Below are 25,132 nucleotides of genomic sequence, written 5' to 3'. Positions count from 1 at the left end.
TGTAAATAGTTTAAAGAAAGAAATCTTGTCCTCTACTAGGACCTCTTTGAGTCAGGAACCAGGCAGGAGGAAACTCATTCATTGAGTCTTTTATTTTCTCTTCAGAAAATGCATGAAGAAGGAGTGTCCTGTTACAGCAACCCACTAAGGGACAGTGCCCAGGGCTGAGGTTGTCAGCAAAGGGTCACCGAACAATCAGAGTCAGAGAGACACATTTATAGACAACTGAATTCGCATAACAGAGCAGAATTCATGCGTACACGACATCTGACATTTACTCTGATTGGTTCATTGACTTACACACCCACAAACGTTCCCAAAATAAAAGACTCATTTCACTACAGTCTTGTCTTTCCCAATACTTTTGAATTCAACTCTGTGTGCGTGACATCTCTCAGATCTTACTGCGTACGTGACAGTGCTCCACTTTTGGAACCTGCACCCAGAACCTTCTTGTCTTTGTCATTAACTTGACCTTTATCTAGTGTCACAAAAAAACGACACAAATTCATCAAGAAGGTTTGGGGCAGCCACCCATATAATTGGTTTCCTGGTTGCAAAGTTTCAAATAAATGTGCACAAAATGGAGTCCAAAACAGAACTGAGGGAATAGGGAAAAGGTGGAGGCTATTAAAAGGGAAGACAGGAAGTGAAATCAAAGGGGTCGGGCTCATGAAGGTCTTCAGCCATTGGTTTGAGCCCGGATGTGACATCACAGGGGCCGGAGCCGGCAAGGACTCCTTGCATAGGCTCTGTCCCAGAAGTGACGTCAAGAGGACCAGGTGGAATCTCCCGTGCTTGGTCTACAGGAAAGGGAGAAAAAGAGTCCGTGCACTCTGCCACATCCCGGTATGACTCGGAACTGCCCTCACTCAAGCCCTTTAACTGCCTCCCATGAGCACGTGTGTGACAACACACACACACACACCACAACCCAGGGCCATCTTAACGCATAGGCATGCTGGGCAGTTGCCCGGAGGCCCCATGCTGTATGGTTTACCAATTGAGTATCATTTATATATTGAAATGTTTGTGTTTTTCAAGGCTCAAATTATATTGTTCAAACGTTTGTGTTGATTAATCTTTGCTGTACAGCATGTTTTTTTTAATGTTTAAACACTAATAAATATATGATTCATTTTATCGACCATTTACATTTTTATTCCTGTCAGTGGTTGTGTAGGTTTGGCTATCAATATGGCTGAACGGAGGAAGAGGGGGAGTCAGGGAGGCCAGAACTGGAACTGATGTGGCAGAAAGATGGATTCAGGGCTGGGCCATCTTAACCCATGGGCAGGCTGGGCAGTTACCCAGGGGCCCCATGCTCATCTATGTATGTTGTGACTTGCTGAGTGGTTGTGTAGGTAGGGGTCCCAGTGCACTGCTTTGTCTGGGGGGCCTATAATGCTGTTAAGATGGCCCTGCCGCCAGGGCCGGATTTTCCTATAGGCTAACTAGGCTTCAGCCTAGGGCCTCAAGATCAAGAGGGGCCTACATTCAAATTGTTAGCAAAATTAAAATTACACTATTCTAAAAACAGTGAACACTAAAACACTGAACTGAAAATAAGGAGAAATTCTACGCGTATGACTAATAAACAAACAGAAAAATGTATTGGTTAAGATCAACACGTATTACGTATTTTATTATCTCTCATGTAATTTACAAACTTAAAAATGGAAGGTGAAAGGGCCTCATAAGTGGAATAGCCTAGGGCCTCTTTTCATATAAATCCGGCCCTGCCTGCCGCAACCACACACTTGGGCCAATTTAGTATCACCAATCGAGCTTTAGGTAAAGGCGCCTACCAAATTAGAACAAAAGAAAATCACACATCTCCAACCACGCACCACTGCGGGGGGCCTTAAATCATTCCGGGCTTAAGCGGTCTGCACTTTCTTGCTATAATGATACTGACACGAGGCTCTGGAAGGTAGCTGGGATTCTTTGCGTGCCAAAAGTACAAAAGAAAAACTGCATGTGGTGTAAGGCCATTAGATGCTGCAATAAAGAAATAAATGAGTACCACAGCTGCTTAATGACCTGTCATTGGAAGGCTTCTACAGCCACATTAGATAGCACATTTTGCCATTTTCGGTTCTTTATTAAATTACTGATTTTCTTTCGTTTACATTATTGTTTTACATCAGGGCATTTATTTCTAGGCCTCCGCCGTTTATCGGTAGTATTCTTCTGCTGCAAATGTGCCTAGGCGGCTTTAATTTTTACTGCTATACTTCAGGCTGCTCACAGTGAAAAGTAAGAATGGAGCTGAGCCAGCGAACTTTCTGCAAGCCTCTTATTCAAATATGCAGACTCTCAAATTTTATGTAAAAATATTTACCAGGAAGCGAGTACACTTGTGGGCTGCTACAGCAAAATTTTGAACCTTAATGAGAATGTCTCAGGTCACAGTTATTACTGCTGCTCTCTCTCACCGTTCCAAGGACCCCCAGCGGTCATTATCTGTGCAGACTTTGTGCATGTCCCCCTATGTCCTCATGAAGGTTAGCATCTCCTTCAAAGTTCATCCCAGCCTTCTGTTCAGTACTTTTATTGGCTGCTCCATAATGGTAAAGTCACATTTATAAATGGACTGATGGATAAGTAATTGAGTCTGAGCCCTGAATGGACTTGAGCTCCCATCCTGCTCCACCCTCAACTCTGCCAGATTAGGCTTCAACTCACAATGACTCTGAACAGTGTGGCCACGGGGGGGTGGTGGGGGGGCACCCCAGATCCCCAATCACCCAACCTAGAGGGTCAGACACAAGTATAAAATGAACAAAAGAGTATTCAGTGTTGGAAACTCTTCCTTTATAAGAGTTTCTCACGGCACACAGCAGATACTTTGTTTTCTTTTCTCTGTCTCAGTCACTCCTTCCTCCCATCCCTGGCCCCTTGAGCAGTGGCAGGTGGCTCCTTTTATGTGAAACATGGGAGAACATCCAGCTTCCCATAATCGTGGTGCAGGAGTACTTCCAGGTTAGGCTGGAGCTGGACAAGGCAGGACTCATTAGGCCCCATAGCACCCTCTGGCGGTGCCCACAGAACCCAACAGGGCTGTGTTCAAGAACTCCAGTACCCATGACGCCCTGTGGGAAACAATGGCACTGCCACAACCAACTGGGGCTGCCATCTAGCAGTCTGGGGGAGACAATGCCCCGTGCATACTGACCGGTCCTTCTGTGTTGAGGAAGAGGGCACCAGCCGCCCCTCACAACAGACAAAGGGAATCAATGAACAAGCGGGGCCGAGTGTAATGGAGAACATACAGGACGTGCAAGCCCTGCTTACCCCTCTGAATTTATCATCACTTACAAACCAGAGTATGCGTTAAGATCTCAAGACGCTGGCCTATTCAAGATTCTGAGGTTTCATAAACATTAATAACAAGGGGGCTCTGCCCCCTGCTCCCTTCGCTCGCCTACCCCCGGCGTTGGGTAAAATATGCATCGCTTCTCCATGATCATCAATATACACCTGACCGAATTGTGTATTCTTTGAAATTTAACTTGTTGTTTTAACTGTTGCGGGACTACAGATTCTCATAGCGTATGGTCCATTATTGTGTAAATCCACGTTTTGTGCTTTGAATGATGCAAATGCAAAAATACTTTGTTGTTTACTCTTTGCCTTTTATTTCGGACCTCCATTTGTCCTGCTATTTTTTCAATTACACCTGTTTCTGATGATTAATCACCTTTTGTTTGCGGTAATGCGATCTTTTCTATCTGTTCTTTGATACTGTAACGACTGATATGATAAAATGTCACAAAAGTTTTACTTGAACAATCGTCGACTTCCTAACGCCAAACACAACTTTCTAGCATACAATCCAACGTCCGCCCTTACCGCATCAATCAATACCCCGCTATCAGTCTTCCGTGCTGAACTCCGTCCTCCCTCAATTGGACCTAACAGTCACTTAAAACCAAAAAGCCCTCAAACTCACTGGGACGCTACAATACTTGTGGATTTAACTGCTTTCATATTCTGTACCTTTCTCTGCATGTGTATCGCACCATCGTTTGTTGGAGCCTTTCGAATTTCACTGCTTTCATAATCTCTTATCTGCCTTTTTTTCTCTGCAACGCCTTTGGGTCTCTATTCTCCGTATTGTCCTTATACGCTTTATATGTGCTGAGAGCACATGATCTGTGTGTACCACATGACTGAGTGTTTTTTGATGGGTGAGCTCTTATATGATGAGCTCGTTCATCTTGGAGCCGTGCCCGCTTTGCTTGCGGCATTTCAGACGTGCGTTGTAGGCACCTGCGTACATTGATTTTATCCAGCCGGGCTCGTGTTTGTATATCCGTCAGTCGAGCTCGTTCATTTTGAACCCGTGTCTGCTGTGCTTCCACAGTTTCAGACGTGCGTTGTAGGCGCCTGCGTTAATTGATCTTATCCAGGTGAGCTCGTGTTTGTATCGTTGAGCTGCATTGTGTTTGAATTCGGTGTAAAGCGTTCAGTGGTTTGTACAATCCCAAGCAGTACATTACGCCTCACTTCACTCCGCAGTAGTGCCACGTACAATATGGCGGCGACGCCTGCGCGTTTCGTACCATCTTTGTGGACCTGTGGGGCCGCTGTAGCCTCTTCCGTTTGAATCCGGGCTGCAGCGCAGAATCCTCTTTTTGGCATGGCTGTGTCGTTAGTCTTTAGCTATGGGTGCCTTGTTGCTTCATTTCTCATTCACGTCCGTTGAGCTGTTTCGTTTTTGGGCCGTGAGTCCTTCGTTCACGGTGGATACGACTTCGATTGCGGTTTATGAGACGTGCGCTGTACGCGCCTGCGCAGTACGTCTCATGGTCCCATCGCCATGTACCTGCGTCCATGCCATCTGGTTTACCATTCTCGGTTAGTAATATGGATAATAAAAATTCATTATTTTGCCAAGTTTGTACTTACATCTACCTGGGAACTTGTTACAGCACTCTGAGTCTGCTCTCAATGAAGAGCACTATACAAAAATAAGCTGAACTGAAGTCAATGTTACTGCTTCAGCTCCAGAGCTGGGCCCTTCTTCTTTTTGGGCACGTACAGAAGGAACTCTGAGTCCAGCTCAGGGCAGCGAAGGAGCAGTACAGGAGAAAGCTGGAGCAGAAGTTGCAGAATAACAGCATGAAGGAAGTGTGGGATGGGATGAAGATCATCACTGGCTGCAGCTCGAAGCGGGGTGCCACCATCGAGAGAGACGTGAAGAGAGTAAACCAAATGAACAACTTCTTTAACAGGTTTGACCACCCTAACCCACTCTCACCTCAGAGTACTGCACCCTCCAACCATCCTTCTGCTGATACCAGCATAGGAGAGACATCCCCCCCCCCCCCCCCCCCACAATTACAGCAGCGCCGATAAGCAGAGAGCTGAGGAGACTTCGTGCCAGCAAAGCAGCAGGTCCAGATGGAGTATCGCCACGACTGCTGAAGGCCTGTGCGCTGGAGCTGGGGAGTCCTCTACAGCGCATCTTCAACCTGAGCCTGGAACAGGGGAGAGTCCCGAGGCTTTGGAAAACATCTTGTATCACCCCAGTCCCAAAGGTATCACGTCCTGGTGAGCTGAACAACTTCCGGCCTGTCGCTCTGATGTCACATGTGATGAAGACCGTGGAGAGGCTGCTGCTTCACCACCTGAGGTCGCAGGTACGCCATGCCCTCAACCCTCTGCAGATCGCATACCAGGAGAAGGTGGGAGCGGAGGATGCCATCATCTATATGCTACACCGATCCCTCTCTCACTTGGACAGAGGCAGTGGTGCAGTAAGAATTATGTTTCTAGACTTCTCTAGAGCCTTCAACACAATCCAACCTCTGCTCCTTAGGGACAAGCTGACAGAGATGGGAGTAGATTCATTCCTGGTGGCATGGATCGTGGACTATCTTACAAACAGACCTCAGTATGTGCATCTCGGGAACTACAGGTCTGACATTGTGGTCAGCAACACAGGAGCGCCGCAGAGGACTGTACTTTCTCCGGTCCTGTTCAGCCTATATACAGCGGACTTCCAATACAACTCGGAGTCCTGCCACATGCAAAAGTTCGCTGACGACACTGCTATCGTGGGCTGTATCAGGAGTGGGCAGGAGGAGGAGTATAGGAACCTAATCAAGGACTTTGTTCAATGGTGCGACTCAAACCACCTACACCTGAACACCAGCAAAACCAAGGAGCTGGTGCTGGATTTTAGGAGGATCAGGCCCCTCATGGACCCTGTGATCATCAGAGGTGACTGTAAACGTTAACATTATACAAAGTTTTTGTCTGTTTTTATCTGCATTTTTGTTGCTAATATATATTTTTTTTTGTATCAGTATGCTGCTGCTAGAGTATGTGAATTTCCCTTTGGGATTAATAAAGTATCTATCTATCTATCTATCTATCTATCTATCTATCTATCTATCTATCTATCTATCTATCTATCTATCTATCTATCTATCTACACCATCAGCATGGCACTGCCAGATCTAAACACTAGCGTGGCGAATTGCTTGCGTACTGAAGTGACTATAACTGCAGGTGGAAGTCCCAATTTATTTATGGTGCCAAGCAGAGTTGCGTCACGGTGCAGCAGTCTATTAGCCAGAAAAGGCGTTGTGAAGAAGCTGTCTGTTGTTACAGTCCTGCGTTTATCCAGAAACGGCTCCATAAGCTTTATAACCACAGACTCAGAAAGTCTTTGCCTTGGGTTGCAAGTCAAGACACAGCTCTCAATAAAACGTTGCATGTGTTCCAAATAATGATATATTATTTACCCTATACAACTCCAAGCACTTCACACCCACATAAACAAACATGAGCTTTGAGAATTTTGTGAATGGGCTCCATCGGTGGAAGGGATGGGACAGCAGGCTGCTTGTGCTGATCGACACATTTACAAAACAAAAGACACTGATGGAGAGGTGTGAAGGGATTTAAGGTGGCCAGGGATTACGAGTTTTTCGTAGGCTTCAGGGATTCAAGTGTTAATAACAATAACATTTAATTACATTTATGCCTTTCTAACTTATTCAAAGTGCTTTACATAGACAGTGAGGAGCCATTTCAATCACCCGCCATTCTTGCGCCAGTGCGCTCACCACACATGAGCAATTAGATGGTGAAGGGGTGAAAGAGACCGTGTTCCAATAAGAGATAATTAGGGGGACAGAAAGGACAAGGCCATGTAGGGCAAGTTAGCCAGGATATTAGGAAACACCCCAGTCCTTTCGAAAGATGCCTGGATCTTTCATGGCCACAGAGAGTCAGGGCCTCGGTTTTATGTCTTATTAGAAGGACAAATGTTTTTACAGCACAATGTCCCCATCACGGCACTGGGGCATTGGGATCCACACACCACAGGGTGAGCACCCCCTGCTGGCCTCACCAACACCCCTTTCAGCAGCAACCCAAGCTTTCCTAGATGGCCTCCATTAAAGTACTGGCAGGGTCCAAGTAATATTTACCTTCAAATGGCTTACCTGTTCTGAAGTGCAGAGGGTATGGCAGCCTCACTGTCGAAATGATAGGCTTTAGGTCTCTGCAACCCTATAATAGAAATAAAATCAGCATATCAAAAAATGAATGGATGGATAAAAGTCAATGTAAGTGCTATATGATGGATATGGGGGGGGGTCCTGCCTCACACCGAATGCTGCTGGATAACACCCCAGATCACTACCACCCTGTCGTGGGAAAAGCAAATTCAAAAGATGGATAGATGAATACTTTATGATGGAGTTTGAAAACAAGATGCAGGAACTATACTGCTCAAAACGTTATGCCGCCTGTAACATCATTCAGCATGACTGGTTTGGTGGTGGGTCAGTGATGGTCTGGGGAGGCTTATCCATGGAGGGACACACAGACCTCTACAGGCTAGACAACAGAACCTTGACTGCCATTAGGTATTAGGATGAAATCCTTGGACCCATTGTCAGACCCTGTGCTGGTGCAGTGGCTCCTGGGTTCCTCCTGATGCACGACAATGCCCAGCCTCATGTGGCGAGAGTATGCAGGCAGTTTCGGAAGGATGAAGGAATTGATACCATTGACTGGCCCCCACGCTCACTCGCCTGACCTCAATCCAATAGAACACCTCTGGGTGAGACATTATGTTTCGCTCCATCTGACGCCTCAGACTGTCCAGCAGCTCAGTGATGCCCTGGTCCAGATCTGGGAGGAGATCCCCCAGGACACAATCCATTGTTTCAATAGGAGCATGCCACCCCACCCAAATGTTGTCAGGCATGCATACAAGCACAGGGGCGCCATACAAACTACTGAGTGCGATTTGGAGTTGCTGCGATGAAATTTTGGCAAAATGGATTTGCTTGCCTGCCGCATCATTTTGTCCCTTTGATTTTTGGGGTGTCTTTAAATTCAGCCCTCTGTCGGTTGATCATTTCCATTTCCATCAAACGATGTGCCATCCCTTTGTTTCTAACACCTTACCATATCAGTCCATATCAGTAGAGATAGCCAGCAGGATTTTTTTTTCCCATTGAGATCTGATGTGTTTTCAAAGTGTTCCTTTAATTTTTTTGAGCAGTTTATAAAGGGGTGTAACTAATGACCCACAAAAGCTAAATGTGAATTAAAAACCTAAAATCTTAACAAACCTTTCATTATTCCATAATCCTAACTTAGTGAGAGTGAATATGACTGCCAGGCGAAGTCTGTTTGACTCCTTTTTGTCAGGCTGACTCAAGGAAGTGGCAGCAGGAGCTGCATGATGGACGTGCGTCAGATTGCTGTCAGTCAGTGAAGTCTGCGTTGTCAAGCAAGCAATGGCATCTGCTGTCACATATGAAGAAGTCTCAGTAGTAACACCAGGAGGAGGGCAGCCAGCCTTTTTTTTTTTTTTTTTTTTTAATTAAAGGACATAATCTGCTCTGGTGCCAATGGCACTGCTGTGATTCAGAGGATTGCATGGACACCAAAGTCCCCTCAGCAAACAGTTTAAGTCTTCTGTACATAATAAAGTGAGAATCTCATTCTGGACTAGCAAGGGGATGGGGGTGAGCTTGCAGGAACCACGACAGGAACTGAAAAGAAAACACCAGAGGATACACGGCTGACAATCTGCACTCCCAATTCCCAAAATGTTCAGACAGTATGGACAAAGCTACTGAAAATAACAAGGAGTGGTTTGTAGTAGTCAGGCGTTGTACCGTGTTAGCCATTATGGATGCAACAGCAAGTCAAGCAAAATGACACCTTTTATTGGCTACCATACAGTGCATCCGGAAAGTATTCACAGCACATCACTTTTTCCACATTTTGTTATGTCACAGCCTTATTCCAAATTGGATTAAATTCATTTTTTTCCTCAGAATTCTACACACAACACCCCATAATGACAACGTGAAAAAGTTTACTTGAGATTTTTGCAAATTTATTAAAAATAAAAAAATTGAGAAAGCACATGTACATAAGTATTCACAGCCTTTGCCGTGAAGCTCATAATTGAGCTCAGGTACATCCTGTTTCCCCTGATCATCCTTGAGATGTTTCTGCAACTTCATTGGAGTCCACCTGTGGTAAATTCAGTTGACTGGACATGATTTGGAAAGGCACACACCTGTCTATATAAGGTCCCACAGTTGACAGTTCATGTCAGAGCACAAACCAAGCATGAAGTCAAAGGAATTGTCTGTAGACCTCCGAGACAGGATTGTCTCGAGGCACAAATCTGGGGAAGGTTACAGAAAAATTTCTGCTGCTTTGAAGCTCCCAATGAGCACAGTGGCCTCCATCATCCGTAAGTGGAAGAAGTTCAAAACCACCAGGGGCCTCATGTATAACGCCGTGCGTAGAACTCACACTATAACATGGCGTAAGCACAAAAGCGGGATTGTGCGTACGCACAGAAAAATCCAGATGCAGGAATCTGTGCGCACGCATACTTTCACGTTCTTCTACTACATAAATCCCGATTTGCGTGAAAAGTAACGCACGTGCACGCGCCTTCTGTCCTGCCCCAACTCCTCCCAGAATTACGCCTCTTTCAATATGCAAATCAATATAAACAGCCTTCTGTGAAAAGACAATGGGAAAAGCACGGGAGAAAATATAAGAATTTCAGCGAATACCAAGTGGAGGCAAAGGAAAAATGTACTATTTGTTGGTTTAAACAGTGGTATAATCAACAAAAGGAAGTTGATCGAGTGACAGAGTGTCGGAGAAACTCGAAGGCTCAACTTCACAAAGTCGCACAGTGCCCGAAATAAAAAAGAAATCACATATCAAAGTCGCCGTGAAAAAGCGAGTCGTAGCCCACCGTCTGAGTGTCATATGAAAGCTTATTAGGGTACAGACAAAAAAAGGCACACAGTGGGGAAAAAAGCATGAAATGTCAACTTTAATCTCGAAATTTCCACTTTAATCACGTAGTTTATTTGCCATTAAAGTAGAACATCATAAACTTCATCTTAAAATCGTTTAATTTACTAGTTTCTCAAATCCCATTGTAACTAAAGTGGCATGTTAAATGCTTTGTTCTGTATTTGATCTTCTATGTGCTCTATGTGTATGAATCACTACCTGCTTTTTAAATGGGCTTTCTTTTTCTCCGACAGGACACATAATCCATTACATTCTTGATATTACAGCTCTCTGAATAATTAAAATACTGAGATGTATACGTGATATCTTTTTCATGATGATAGGAATGAAAGCATGTTATTAAACATGGGAACACGGTGGCGCAGTGCTTGTTCATGTCTCACGCAAGAGGCTTGCTGCGCCATGCGCGACCTTCAATGAAATAATTTATCACAGCAGTACTGTCTCTTTCAAACGTACTAACCTCCAATTCCTGTCCTTACTTTTCTTTCTCCAAAAACTCAATCGCCACACAATAAGCTATGTAATAGACGTGAAGCCATCTGTAAGCTTAGAACTTCGATTCTTCAAAACTTTTAAGGAACATTGAAATATCTTAGTAGTACGTGTTTAATTATTCTATCCGTCTATCTTTCCAGTGTCGCGTCAGCACCAGCAAGAATACAGAGCAAGGCAGGAACAATTACTGAACTAGCTAGCACTGCGGCACCGTGTCCTCACATGTTTAATTATTAACAATACAGATTATTTAAATGAAGTTAAAGTTTTATCTGTATAATATAATCAACATGTTTTGCTGCATTTCGTCTTAGAAATGAATACCGTCATCACATGTAAATACACGCTTTATAAAGTGGCGCAGGTTGTGCAATATTATAACTGTAGTGCAAGTTTACAGTGGGGTAATTGTACTTATAAGTCCAAACATTTCTACAAGGAGCACTTGATGGACTGATTTAGTGTGTTTAGAGTTCTTGGGATGAAACTGTTTCTAAACCGCGAAGTCCGTACAGGGACTAAAGCGTTTGTTGTGGCTCAGGCAGCGTCTGCTTCATTCTGTATACCGATAATTCTCTTTCCAATCAGCTGCTGCTGTGATTTCCCACTCAGATACAGTGACATAAATACTCTGAGTGGTGCAGTGAGAGTAATGTGGAAAAAGATGATCTGCTGTGGCAACCCTTAACGGGATCAGCTGAAAGAAGATGCAGTGAGAGTTACAACGCTAAAGCAGTTATGGTATTTGGAATACTATGGCTATTCCCTGGACCATTATATTGCTGCAGGTTAATTACAATCAGATGCATTACACTAATAAACAATATGCAGTTAATTTCAGTGTATTTATAAAGCCGCGCCAGGAATGTGGATCTAAGAAAGAAAGGGTGATCACACAGGAACAGTAGCACTGCTTTGACACTGGGTGCCGCCAGTCTGCAAAACCGGGCGGATAAATTGCGTACGCCAAGGAATGAGTTACCGTGGAAATGTGCGTGGCTTTACGCCAAGTTTAGGTTTTATACATCGCGATTTGAGCGTGGAAAGGTTCGTACGCAACATTTCTGTGCGTACGCACTGTTTATACATGAGGCCCCAGGACTCCTCCTAGAGCTGGCCGGCCATCTAAACTGAGCGATCGAGGGAGAAGGGTCTTAGTCAGGGAGGTGACCAAGAACCCGATGGTCACTCTGTCAGAGCTCCTGAGGTCCTCTGTGGAGAGAGGAGAACCTTCCAGAAGGACAACCATCTCTGCAGCAATCCACCAATCAGGCCTGTATGGTAGAGTGACCAGATGGAAGCCACTCCTTAGTAAAAGGCACATGGCAGCCCGCCTGGAGTTTGCCAAAAAGCACGTGAAGGACTCTCAGACCATGAGAAAGAAAATTCTCTGGTCTGATGAGACAAAGATTGAACTCTTTGGTGTGAATGCCAGGTGTCACGTTTGGAGGAAACCAGGCACCGCTCATCACCAGGACAATACCATCTCTACAGTGAAGCATGGAGGTGGCAGCATCATGCTGTGGGGATGTTTTTCAGCAGCAGGAACTGGGAGACTAGTCAGGATAAAGGGAAAGATGACTGCAGCAATGTACAGAGACATCCTGCATGAAAACCTGCTCCAGAGCACTCTTGACCTCAGACTGGGGCGACGGTTCATCTTTCAGCAGGACAACGACCCTAAGCACACAGCCAAGATATCAAAGGAGTGGCTTCAGGACAACTCTGTGAATGTCCTTGAGTGGCCCAGCCAGAGCCCAGACTTGAATCCGATTGAACATCTCTGGAGAGATCTTAAAATGGCTGTGCACCGACGCTTCCCATCCAACCTGATGGAGCCTGAGAGGTGCTGCAAAGAGGAATGGGCGAAACTGGCCAAGGATAGGTGTGCCAAGCTTGTGGCATCATATTCAAAAAGACTTGAGGCTGTAATTGCTGCCAAAGGTGCATCGACAAAGTATTGAGCAAAGGCTGTGAATACTTATGTACATGGGATTTCTCAGTTTTTTTATTTTTAATAAATTTGCTAAAATCTCAAGTAAACTTTTTTCACGTTGTCATTATGGGGTGTTGTGTGTAGAATTCTGAGGAAAAAAATGAATTTAATCCATTTTGGAATAAGGCTGTAACATAACAAAATGGGGAAAAAGTGATGCGCTGTGAATACTTTCCGGATGCACTGTATATACTCGCGTTTAAGGTCCCACAGATAAGTCAGGATTTGATTTTACCGTATAATTTCCAGTATTTTATAATGTCGGTCATATAAGTCGAATGCAGAAAACTCACGCAATTGATCCAAGAGATTATGATATGCTGACGCCCACCAGAGAGTAACCATGGAGCACACGGCCTTTTATCTCTATGTACTGTGACTACATGACCACACGGTGATACCCGAACTATTCCGAAGCGACATTTTCACTGTTTTATATTTTTTGTATCTCACACCCTCATACTCCTCTATCGTAAGAGCATCCCTTATCTATGATGAGTATTCGATCAGAAGAAAATTTAAAGCTGATTTAAAATTAAAAGTTGTTGAAGTGGTGAAAGAAATTGTTAACTGCGTTGCTGCAACAAAATTCGATGTGTCTCAGAAACTGATGCGAGATTGGAGGAAGCAAGACGATGTAAAAAAAAAATAAATAAGTGATGTATTTTTGACCAGGCGTATAATTCGGGGTCTGATTTTATGATCGATTTTTCGGGTTTTAAACCCCGACTATTACGTGAGTATATATGGTAAATAAAAAGATTACAATATCTAAAATTTCGAGGCAACTCAGGCCCCTTCTTCAGGAAAGATGTAATGGGGCCTTGAAAGCTTGCAAGGAGTGGTTTGTAAGTTCTATTCACTCTGAATTATACTGAAAGCCCCGTGACGACACATTATCTGATGCTTTTTTTCTTATGAATTGATTTTTATTTTTTAAATATACACTTTGACTGCAACATGCTACTAAACGTTGGGACAGTCAAGTGTTTCCCACAGTATCACATCTCCATTTCTTTTGATGCCACTTGGACACTGAAGACACACGCCTTGTTAGGTTCAACAAGCGGACATCTTCTCCTTTCATTCATTCATCGATTCCTTATGCAGATCTTCAGCTGCCCACTTGTATGTATTTTGCACTTATGCCACATTGGTCAGGACTGCCAGTCTCGTACCCGCACTAGCCTGCTTATGCAGCCATGCCCTGGTAATTGGGCATATTGTGTTTTGCCTTTGTCCTGTTAGAAAATACAGTGACATCCCTGGAAAAGATGGCATCTGGATGGCAGTATATGTTGCTCCATAATTTGCACAATACTTTCTACATTAATGGTGCCTTCAAAGATGTGCAAGCTGCCCATGCCATGGTCACCAACACACCCTGACAGATGCTGGTTTTTGGACCCGACGCTACCTAATAGCTGGGATGGCTGTGTTTTTTTTTTTAAATGTTGACTCATCAGACCGATAAACACAATTCCACTGGGCTACTTTCCACCTTGGATGAGGCCGAGTCCAGAGAAGTCGGCTGCGCTTGTGGACAGTGTTGATGTGAGGCGTCTGCTTAGCACAGTAAACACTTAAGTTGCATCTGTGGATCCAACAGCGAATGGTGTTGACCGACAAAAGTTTACTGAAGTATCCCTGAGCTTGTGTCATGAAATCCATTACAGGAGCGTGACGGTGACGTCTGAGTGATCAGAGACCACGCATGCTTTTCAGCCTTGACCTTTACGCACCAAAATCTGACCTGATATCTTAAATCTTTAATTACATTGTGCACAGCAGAGGGTGAAATGCCCAGAATTTTACCGAATTGTTTTTGGGGAATGTCTTTCTCAAAGTGCAAACTATTCACTGACACATTTGTTGGCAAATCGGCGAACCTTGAGTCATTCTGGCTACTGAAGGAAGGGGACTTTCTGGAGGCTTCTTATATACAAGCACAAAACGGAGTAAGCAGAAACCTAAAGCAAATTATACATGCCGAATAACTAAAATTATAAACAATCAATTGTCACAGGTGGATGGGGGTGGTACCTGGCCGGGACTCCCAGGAGAACCGGAGGAGGGCTTACACCTCCCCCAGACCACATGGGGGTGACCACCCTGGTGGCTTTGGGGAGCTTTGAAGCTTAGTCCTGTAGGGGCCCGTGGTCACCGCCAGGGGGTGCCCCAATGCCTTTGGAGCCCTGGACCTCAGCACTTCTGCCACACCCGGAAGTGCTGGGGGGGAAAGAGGATCAGGGACACCTGGAGTGTTTCTGGGTGCGCGGCCAGCACTTCTGTCACACTGAGGAGTGCCGGCGGAAGAGTGTCGGGAGGCACCTGGAGCCCATCCGGGTGACTATAAAAGAGGCCGCCTCCCTCCATTCGGGGGCTGGAGTTGGGAGCGAAGGAAGACAAGGTCTTGGAGGAGGAAAGGAGGCGGCCGCCTGAAGAGTGAAAGAGGCCTGGACTTTTGGGGAGTTTTGTGGGTTTGTGTGCACAATTGTGAATAGTAGACCTGTAAATAAAAGTGTGGTGGTGCTTAATACGATGTCTGCCTGTCTGTGTCCAGGCCACGTTCCACACAATCAATCAATCAATACAGAACAGCCAATTTCTTAAAGTATATAATTCCACTCTATGCATATTATTTATAATAAAGGAGGAATGATTTTTACATAAGAAAAACCTATTATCCATAAGGCAAAGAAACTCCAAATCTCAAAAACAAATCCAAGTTAATAACTTGAATAGAATTACAATAAGAAACATGTAATAGTGAAATCAAACCACAATAAACACACATATAATCCCCATAAACTGATAAAATAATACCCACTTTCAATTATCTTGCATATCTTTATAACACATTACAAACCCAAAGAATTGAAGATTTACAGGCGCCTATAAAAAATAACAAAGGATACAGAATTACCTTCAAAGGATATAGAACAAAAATGGAAAGTAAAAACAATTGTGTAAAAAATAGTTATAAAATAAATATAGCAAAATAAATATAGACATGTGGTAGAATTATTCAGTATATATAATTTGGTTTAGGTTTCTGCTTACTCTATTTTGCGATATTCCTTTTAGTAAGCAGATAGATAGATAGATAGATAGATAGATAGATAGATAGATAGATAGATAGATAGATAGATAGATAGATAGATAGATAGATACGTCAATCATCCCCTTAGGGAAATTCAGTCGTTCAGTAGCTCAAGCACATCAGTAAAAATTATTACAAATTATTAAAAAGCAAGAAGAACAAATATAATAACTAAATATTAAAATGTACAGATGGGTCAGTTGTTACAGTGTTGTAAGGTAGAGTGGTGAGCAGGTCCTGATTCACTTGTGTTGACAGCAGTGTTATAAAATCTCATGGCAGTAAGAACAAATCCATCTTACTAACCGAAGGTTGTAAACCGGATATGGACGCAGGGCGCTGGGCACATCGAGGAGCACGCGCACTGCCGCACTGCACGGAAAACACAGAAACGAGAAGGTTGTAAACCGGATGTCACGCGCACTGCCACACTGCAACGAGCCTGCCACCTGTAAACTAGACCTGCTCTAATCCACTGTGCCAGTAATGTAGATCACATAACGGTCATTCAGTTTGGCGCCCGCCCCAGAGTCAAATGCAGCGGTGTCCACAGAGAAAACAAAAACGAGAAGATTCAGCACATATGTGAATCACATTACAGTATTACAGTACGGAATCCCCAGGCGTCCAAACTACACGGCATGAACCGGATATGGACGCAGGGCTGAACTTGCTGTGCTCCACTCTGCCAGCAGTCCGTGTCAGCAAAGGCAACAGAATCACGTCTCCACAAAACGAGACCGCTTTACTACAGATATGCGTATGTAATTAAATGACATTTCCCCAGACGCACACACCCTCCATGATATGTCATCCATCCAGATATCGGACGGAACAGAAACCGATTGCCATTCTTGGATTTCCGATTCGCTGGCGAATCGCGGGCTTACTAGTGATCTCCTAAAGTGTTCTGCTCTGCAGTGCGGTGAGAGATGGTGTCTGCTGCCTTTACTTCTCTGACCCACCGCAATGCTGAGGAGAGGGTGACTGCCATTGTCCGAGCCAGCCATCTTCACCAGCCTCTTAGTGTTCTTATGTGTCACACTGTCACCCCAACACATGGCAGCAAAGATGACGACACTGGCAACGACTGTCTGATAGAACAAAGACATTTCACTACATATGCTGAATGATCCGAGCCTTCTGTGGAAGAACAGCCTGCTCTGCCCCATCCTGTAGAGGACATCTGTGTCCACAGACCAGTCCAGTCTGTCATCAAGGTGGACATCTAGACATTTATAAGTCTGCACCACCTCAATGTCCTCCCCTTGGATGTTCACAGGCTGAAGGGGGAGCTTAGACTTGTGGAAATCCCCAATGATCTCCTTGGTCTTCGTTGTGTTCAGAGCCAGACAGGTCTTATTACTCCAGACAATGTAAGCTCCACTCAGATCCCTATACTCCCTTCCTGCCCTTTCCTTATAAACACCACAATAGCTGTATTGTCAGAGTACTTCTGAGTGTGACAAAAGTCTGACTTATATTTAAAGTCTGCTGTGTATAATGTGAACAGGAATGGGGTCAGAACAGTCCCTTGTGGAGTCCTGTTGCTCACTACCGTCCTGTAGACACAGTTCCCCAGTTTAACAAACTGCAGTCGTCCAGTCAGGTAGTTATGAATTCTGAGGTGAAGGTGGAATAGAGAGTTTGAATACAAGTCAAAGTACATTTACAAATCACTCCTTTTTGTTTGTATTACCTTTGTTCTTGCTGTCCCATTGTTTTTGGAACTGGAGTTATGGGTGTAGAGGAAATTCTTACTTTGATGTCCAATATACTTGCCACATGTCGCCACTCTCTGTAGCTTTGATAAAACAAGAAGGTATTCAAAAATATGGAGACTTGATGGTGTTTGCATGAAAATTCTCATGAAGCTACATGGACTTTGGAGATGGATATTACAGGAAGGGACAGAGCCAGCTTGAGTGGTCATGGACGTGTGTGTGTGTGTGAGAGAGAGAGAAATGGACAAAGAGGAGAGTCAGGCACTTACAGAACAGCCTTTACAAGATCTGCTCTTCATTTGTGCTAGGGCACACGGGCACTGATAGTCCTGGCAGGTATCCGTAGACAGAGTTGGGGGGAACGGAATGCAGATGGTGTTGTCTCTGACCCCGAGTGAGCAGCGTTAGGCACAGCCGGCAGCATGAAGAGCTGTGGACGTGGTGGAGAAAAGATCAGTGGAGCAGCAGGGAAGGAGCCATAGAAGATCAGAGTAGTAGCGGCAGAATCGGCTGTAATGTATAAATATGCATTTATGTATCTGAATGCCGTTTTTGAGCTATTAAGTGTCATGTTTTTATGTATTTTCCATCACACCTCTGCTCTTTGTGGGTGAAGCTCCAGGGGGACACCCTGACATCACCACACCTGCAGCCCACCCTCTGGGTATTTAAGTCTGAAAAGAAGCAGCAGATCATTTTGTTCATTGTAGAGTTCTTTGAGTATTGTAATTTCTGCTCGATTCACTGTTTTCTGTGAACTTCTTCCCTTTTTTTTCCTTGGATGCGGTCAATGGATTGAGTATTGGGATATGTTTGGTGTGAAATGCCTTTCACTTTTCTTTATGCTGTGTTGGGTATTTTGCCTAATTTTCTATTTAAAAAAAAAAAATCTTTCAGATATAAAGATTCCTTGTTGTTTTTGTTTTGTGGGGTTATCTCCTCCTCTTGTAAGGAGTTTTGATATTTTTGTGAACTTTTTGTGTTGTTTTACTAACTTCTAATTTTTTTTTGATCTTTTGTTGAATTTATTACAAACAAGCGTGGTCTTCCTTACTCCTGACTCTTAACTCCTCGAGCAGTGGCACACAGTTGATGTGAAAGCTGGGAGTATTTACAGTATCCCATAATGATTTTCCAGGAGCACTTCTGGGTTAGGCTGCAACGGGCACTACCCCACTTACCCTGAATGCAGAGACACCACTGCTTTTAGGACAACCTGTGATCATAAATCCACAGTTGTTTTCTATACAAATTGCAACGAGATAGGCTCCAGTTTCAACAGGCCTACTGATATGATTATAATTTTCAAGAATTTACCATGCAATTTTTTGCTAACTGTATATTAATTACAGGATTTTAAACACACAGACATTCCAAATCTAAGGTATTTCTGCTTCTTGCACCTGAAAGTTTAAAATGTATTTACACTGTACCTCAACAACATTTTATTGTTTCTCTCAAGCACCTCCATTTTACTGCTACAATGCGTCCCCTGATTGTGGAGGGGGAATGTGGGAGGTGGATTTACAGACGTCCTTGTTAGATCAAGGGTTTAAAGTTGGCTCAAGTGACATGTTGTATCTGAGTCTTAAGGATAAACCTTGAAACACTATGATAAATACTTTGGGTTTTGTTTCTCCTTTTTTAACTTGTTTTGTTCTCTGTGAATTTGATTTCAGAGTTCAGGTTTGGCGTCTGGCAAAAGACCGGTTTGACCTCCTGTTAACAAACTTGACATAAATATTTCCTCATCCTCTTTCATTTAAAATACTATTTCCAGTCTTCAACATACAAAGGCTCAGAAAGTACTAAGACCCCTTTACTTTCAGAACACTTCTACTGTGTTGCAGATTTCAATTTTCAATTGAGACATTTGCCATTTCACTCATCCATCTGCCCTTAGAAACCAATAATGACATATTGAAAACATGTTTTCAGAAATGTTTCCAAAATTATTACAAATCAAAACCTTAAAACCATAGACCCTTTGCTGCATTACTCCAAATTCTGCTCAAGTGCATCCTGTATACTTTCAATCTCCTTGACATGTTTCTAAAACTTTACTGAAGTCCACACCTCTGACAAACTGAATTGACTGCACATGGTTTATAGCAAAGCATGCGTCTGTGCATTAAGCTCCAACAACTCACATTGCACGTCAGGACAAAAATCCAGGCATGAAGCCCAAGGAACTCCCTGTAGACCGCCACGATTGAAATTGTGGCAAGCCATATATAAGGGCAAGGGGAAAAAAAACATTTCTAGGGCTTTGAATTTTGCAAGAGCACAGCGGCAACAATAATTGTTAATTGAAAAAAGTTTAGGAGGAGTCCTTTTACTTTACAGAGTTGGTCATACGTCCAAAGTGAGTAACTCAGCAAGAAAGGCCTTGGTCAGGGAGGTGACCAAGGACCCAAAGGTCACTCTAACATTTGCTGAGATGGGAAAACCTGACAGAACAATGACAACCATCTCAACAGTACTCCATCAGTCAGGTGTTTATGGTAGCATGACTTAGACAGAAGTCACTTTTGAGTATAAGGTATATGACAGCCCGCTTGGTGATGAAATTACTTTAAATAAAAATTACAAAGGAGTAAATTGCTATGCAGTCAGTTTAGAGTTTAATTCCAGCTGGTTGAGAAAGAGCAGTGGGACAGATTTTGATTTTATTTGGTGTAAAACAGCAGCAGCAGTTTGGATGCAAAACAACAAAGCATGGAGTACCATGCAAGAACCACCTCTGGACAGAACACCACTGTATCACAGGGCACAATCACTCACTTATACCATATTAGGGTAAAGAAAAGCTGCCATTTCACACAATCAACTTGAACCTGGGGGTAGGAAAGGGAAAACTGAAGTACATAAAGAGGACCCATCAGCAAACATCATGTCTCAAAGCTATAACCTGATGCTCCTAACTGGCATTTGAAGTTAGTGGTAAATGCAAAAATAACATAGAACTACGCAAAACTATTGAGAACTTACTATCACAACAGAATAAAATGGGATTGAAACCATTTAAATGTGTCTTTACTGGAAGAAAAGCACATCAGTACAAAAAACCCCAGTATGCAACATTATTTGAAGTTTCCTTTTTCAGATACAAAGACACCTTTAAATACCACATAATGTACCCCAGGCTTACATAATGTTTAAACTCACTGTAAAAAATTACATCCAGATCTTGAGTATGTAGAGGTAGCTTAGGCACTGGACTTCAGACTACAAATTGCTTGTTCAGGGAATTATTTACCTCCTTACATATTATGTGTATGTATATATATAGCTGCTGATTGCCAGAGATATTACATCCACGTGCTTTTCCCCCCACTTGGGGGACGCTCTCCTGTCAGGTCTGAACATGATCATATACAGTGCAAACGTTTGACGTTGGAGCGTACCTACCTTCCACCTGGCCAGAATTACATTTTTTTTTAATTGATTTTTAAAGTTTGCCCTATTTCACTACTACGTAGGCGAAGCCATGGGCGACAGGTAGTATTGTATAAATATACACACGGTACTGTGCAAAAATCTCAGGCACTTTAGATGCAGTTGTGTTTGTACCCTGACATACGCCCAGCAGAATGTATAAAATGTGAAGCAGTTGTGAAAATATATGATCGATCAGGCAAAACACCATTCTTCTATTTAGAAATCATGGACAGGTGAAGCTATTTATCATCACTAGTGTGTGTGTCCTTTAGTACTCTTAATGATAACTGAAATCACATAAATTGCCCCAATCAAACATTTAAATACCCTTGAAGTATCCACATCTGTGCCTTGTCTGATTGTAATTAGTGTCTGTGCATAAATAGTCAATGAGTTTCTTAGCTCTTCAGAAATCGTTGCACATTTTATTCAAGGCTTTGCAGCATACTATGTGGAAAGGAATTAAACTGGCATAGGATCTGTGAGGAAAAGTATGTCAACTTTATAAATTAGGAAAGGGATTTAAAAAAAATATATATAAACATCTGAAAATGCCAATCAGTATACTGTGTTCAATAAATGGAAAATTTGAGATTCCGTTAATACCAAGCTCACAAAAACATGTTTTATGCAGTTATTTTATGAATTCTGGATTCAATTGTCAATAGAAAAGAGCACATTTTAGAGCTCCAAAATTCCTTTTTGCACAAAGTGAAGCAATACATTAAGATATTTGAATGCTATTAAAGAAAGAAACTAAACATAATAGTAGAGCACTTTCCAGTGGTCTGCCTCAGAAACTGAGTACAGAAAACAAGAAATACATGAATCTTACTTTCCTTTGAAATCAGAAGATGCACAAGCACTGCTGCCAGCTTGGGACTGGCTGAAACCACTGGGACTCTGGTACACCCATCTATATGAGTAAGATTTATGTCTGAATAAGATTGATCAGAAGTGACCCAAAAACCACTTCTCCAAGGTGGAAATAAAGCACAAGGACTGGGGTATAGAAGAAAAGCAGCAGGTGAACTGGACTGATGAGTCCAAATTTGATTTTTTTTTTCTTTGGTACAAGAATGGTACATGATTGAATGTCTTTGGACAAGGGTGAAGCATGGTGAAGAATCTCTGAAGTTTTGGGGCAGTATTTCTGAAAATGAAGCCTGTAATTTGATTTCAATGTATATGAGTGCTCCGAAGGCACTCTTTTCCATCAGCCAGTACACCATCAGGGGCTTTAGATAGGTTTCACCTTCATTCGATGACCCCAAACGCATGGCCAAAATTAAATCCTAAAACAGATGGCATGGTCACTGGAAGAGCCTTAATCTAATCGAGGCCATCTGAAACTACCTGCAGACACAGAAGTAGCCGAGACAGCTTAAGTCTCCAGAGGAACTGTAGCAAGTTCTCCAAGCAATTTGGAACAACCTACCACGCTGGCATCTTCATAAACTGCATGTAAATATACTTAACAGAACTGCTGCAGTTTTTAAGGCAAATAATGGTCATACCAAATACTAATTTATATTTTTTCTGGTAACTGCATTTTCTAGGGAGTTTATTGATTAAAAAATATTTAAGGGATTATTTTCTGAAGTATTGCTGCTTCACAGCATTCCACCAGCGCCTAAGAATTATGAACAGTACTGTACGTGTGTGTGTGTGTATATATATATATATATATATATATATATATATATATATATATATATATATATATATATATAGACAGAACGTTTGGGGACATGAGAGGGGTGGTGGTGGTGGATAGGGTCTTAGTCAGTAGAGAGACTACACTAGCAACTGATTCACAGGTCAAAGCCTTAGTGACCAAACATCGTATTGTCACACCCACTTATTACTTTAACCGATTATTTGTGTTTTCAAAAATTCTAAAAAAATCAGAATGAAAACATGTAACATATTTACCACACAGAAAAATTATATAAAGTAAAACATGCCACACAGAAGGTAACACTGTATAATTTATAAAAACAGAAGAGAGATGAAGAGTACTGTGTTTACTGTTTTTTTTTTTTTTTTTTTTTTTAAATATTTGGTATCCTGTTCATTGTGTGACTATGTTACTAAAATAACCTTTGAATTAGCTGTGCTTTATTCTGCCTCAAATAATTTGCACAAATAAGAACTTAAATATATTTGTTACACATAAGAAAATTCTGAACTTCCAAATGGTTATTACAGGTCTAGATATGTTTTTAAAAATACACTCACCACTTAACCATGTACCTCTTCTTCACCATCATCATATACTATAAGAAAAATGCACAGGTGTTCTCCCCTGTTACAGTAGTAGTTAAGAGAATCTGCATTTTTATGGAGAAGGAACTACAGTGTGTGCAGTCTCATGACAACATATTACAAAATGTATTTATTTAAACTATATAGCATTGCTTAATCAACAATGACATTTTTAATTTCATACCAACCTTTAAGCACTGGGCCTCTAAACACATTTACAGCCAACAACCCACAAATGTGAAAATGTACACTCATGTTATGCAATGTTTCCAATTCAACAAGACAACTAAAGAAAAAAAGATTTATGTATATTAAACATTTTTTAAATGTATCGTTTAAATATTTAATTTCGAAGTTGAAATTGGAGTATGAGCCATTTCCAAAAAATGACCCAATCAGATTGTAGAGAGTGGGGCAGAGGTTAACTTGCATAGTTGAAGCTGATACTGGACAAAAAGAATGGTATCTTATTATGACAAATTATACCTAAGTAGACCAACATTTAAGTGGTTAAAAGGTAAATAACTATTATGAAAATAAAACGTTTCTTATGATTTTACCATAGCTGTTATAACTGTAACGTTAATTCTGATCTCCGCTAAGTAATGCTATAAAATGATGTGAAGGCAAAATAAAACGGATCTTCTTTTGCTATGGTAGCCCTCTGATTTGCTGATCTAAGAATAAGAAAGTTCACAAATTCTGTCCACAACAACCATCCCCAAGACTGGATGTTGGCCCATCACACAGTTGCTGGATATTAAAAATACAAATGTGCCGCTAATATAAAATAATCTGGGAACCAATAGAAATAAATGTGGCTTCCAATGGAAGTACTTGCGTACTTTGCCACACAAGTTCCGCAGGAATATTTAAAAAATAGTATGATACAACAACATTTAATTAGCATAGATCTAAAACATCTACTAAGAGGTCTTCAATCCCAATCTCTTAAAGACACTAACATTGCCCATACTGTCCATTTGTGCCCCTAGACACTCACTGCTGGTGGCAGTACTGCTGCTCACCTTGGCACTGCCTGTCCCGCGGCTGATGGTAACTGTAAAGCCTTTGCTCTTGGAGCTGGTAACCCGACTGTCCTGAGTGTCTGCTGCTGAGACTGGGGGCTTGCCTAGTCTCTTCAAAATGCTAATTTTGCCAGGTGGCTCTGGCTTCTCTGGTTTCCTTGCTGAGGTTGAGGATGCAGGAATGCAGACCGGTTTAGAGAGGCGCCTTATTGTAACAGTGCTGGATTTATTCACTGCTGGAGATACTGTCCTTGACTTGCTGGTGGTTGCAGCAGCTCTAACAGAGATCCGGCCTTGGTGGTGTAGTTTGTCTCCTCCCTGAGGAGTTTTCTTTAGTACCCCAGCATACTGCAAAACTGAACCATCTTCATCACTCTGCACACCTTCTACATTATCATCTCTTTCTTCCTCCTTTGTAGCTTCTTCTTCCTCCTCAGTTATACAGTTTCTTGTGGCATCCCCCAAACGGCTAAAAACTCCAGTAGGCTGAAAAACAAAAGAACAGGTTTGTCCATCAAGGGGCTCAGGTGTTATGGTAAGGAAGATGAAAACATATTTCAAACTGAAGAAGTGTTTACCAACTAAGTCAATTCAGGTTGCACTTACACGGAATGAGTATAGAACATTAACTGTTAACACTCTGACACACTGCTGCATGAAGGATGTAGCACATTCAAATTTCCAATGTCAGAAACTCATACTGCTGTTTGCTTTGTGTCCTCTGCCACCATAAACTAATGTCTAC

At 42.5% G+C, this 25,132-nt stretch overlaps 1 protein-coding gene across 2 annotated transcripts in view; it reads right to left on the bottom strand.

The window, feature by feature from the left end:
* Nucleotides 1-23,512: 23,512 nt before the first annotated feature.
* The window catches only part of c1h19orf47 (chromosome 1 C19orf47 homolog), a 50,194-nt gene continuing 48,574 nt past the window's right edge, over nt 23,513-25,132 (bottom strand). For both annotated transcript variants that reach the window (XM_028796114.2, XM_028796121.2), the window contains exon 8: nt 23,513-24,873. In XM_028796114.2, coding sequence (XP_028651947.1) covers nt 24,286-24,873 — 588 coding nt within the window. In that variant the 3' untranslated portion in view covers nt 23,513-24,285. The remainder of the gene's footprint in view (nt 24,874-25,132) is intronic.

This window comes from Erpetoichthys calabaricus, chromosome 1 (genome assembly GCF_900747795.2).
Source record: "Erpetoichthys calabaricus chromosome 1, fErpCal1.3, whole genome shotgun sequence".
Classification (NCBI taxonomy): Eukaryota; Metazoa; Chordata; class Cladistia; order Polypteriformes; family Polypteridae; genus Erpetoichthys; species Erpetoichthys calabaricus.
Note: the sequence above shows the minus strand (reverse complement) of the source record. Positions and strands in the feature narration are given on the sequence as shown.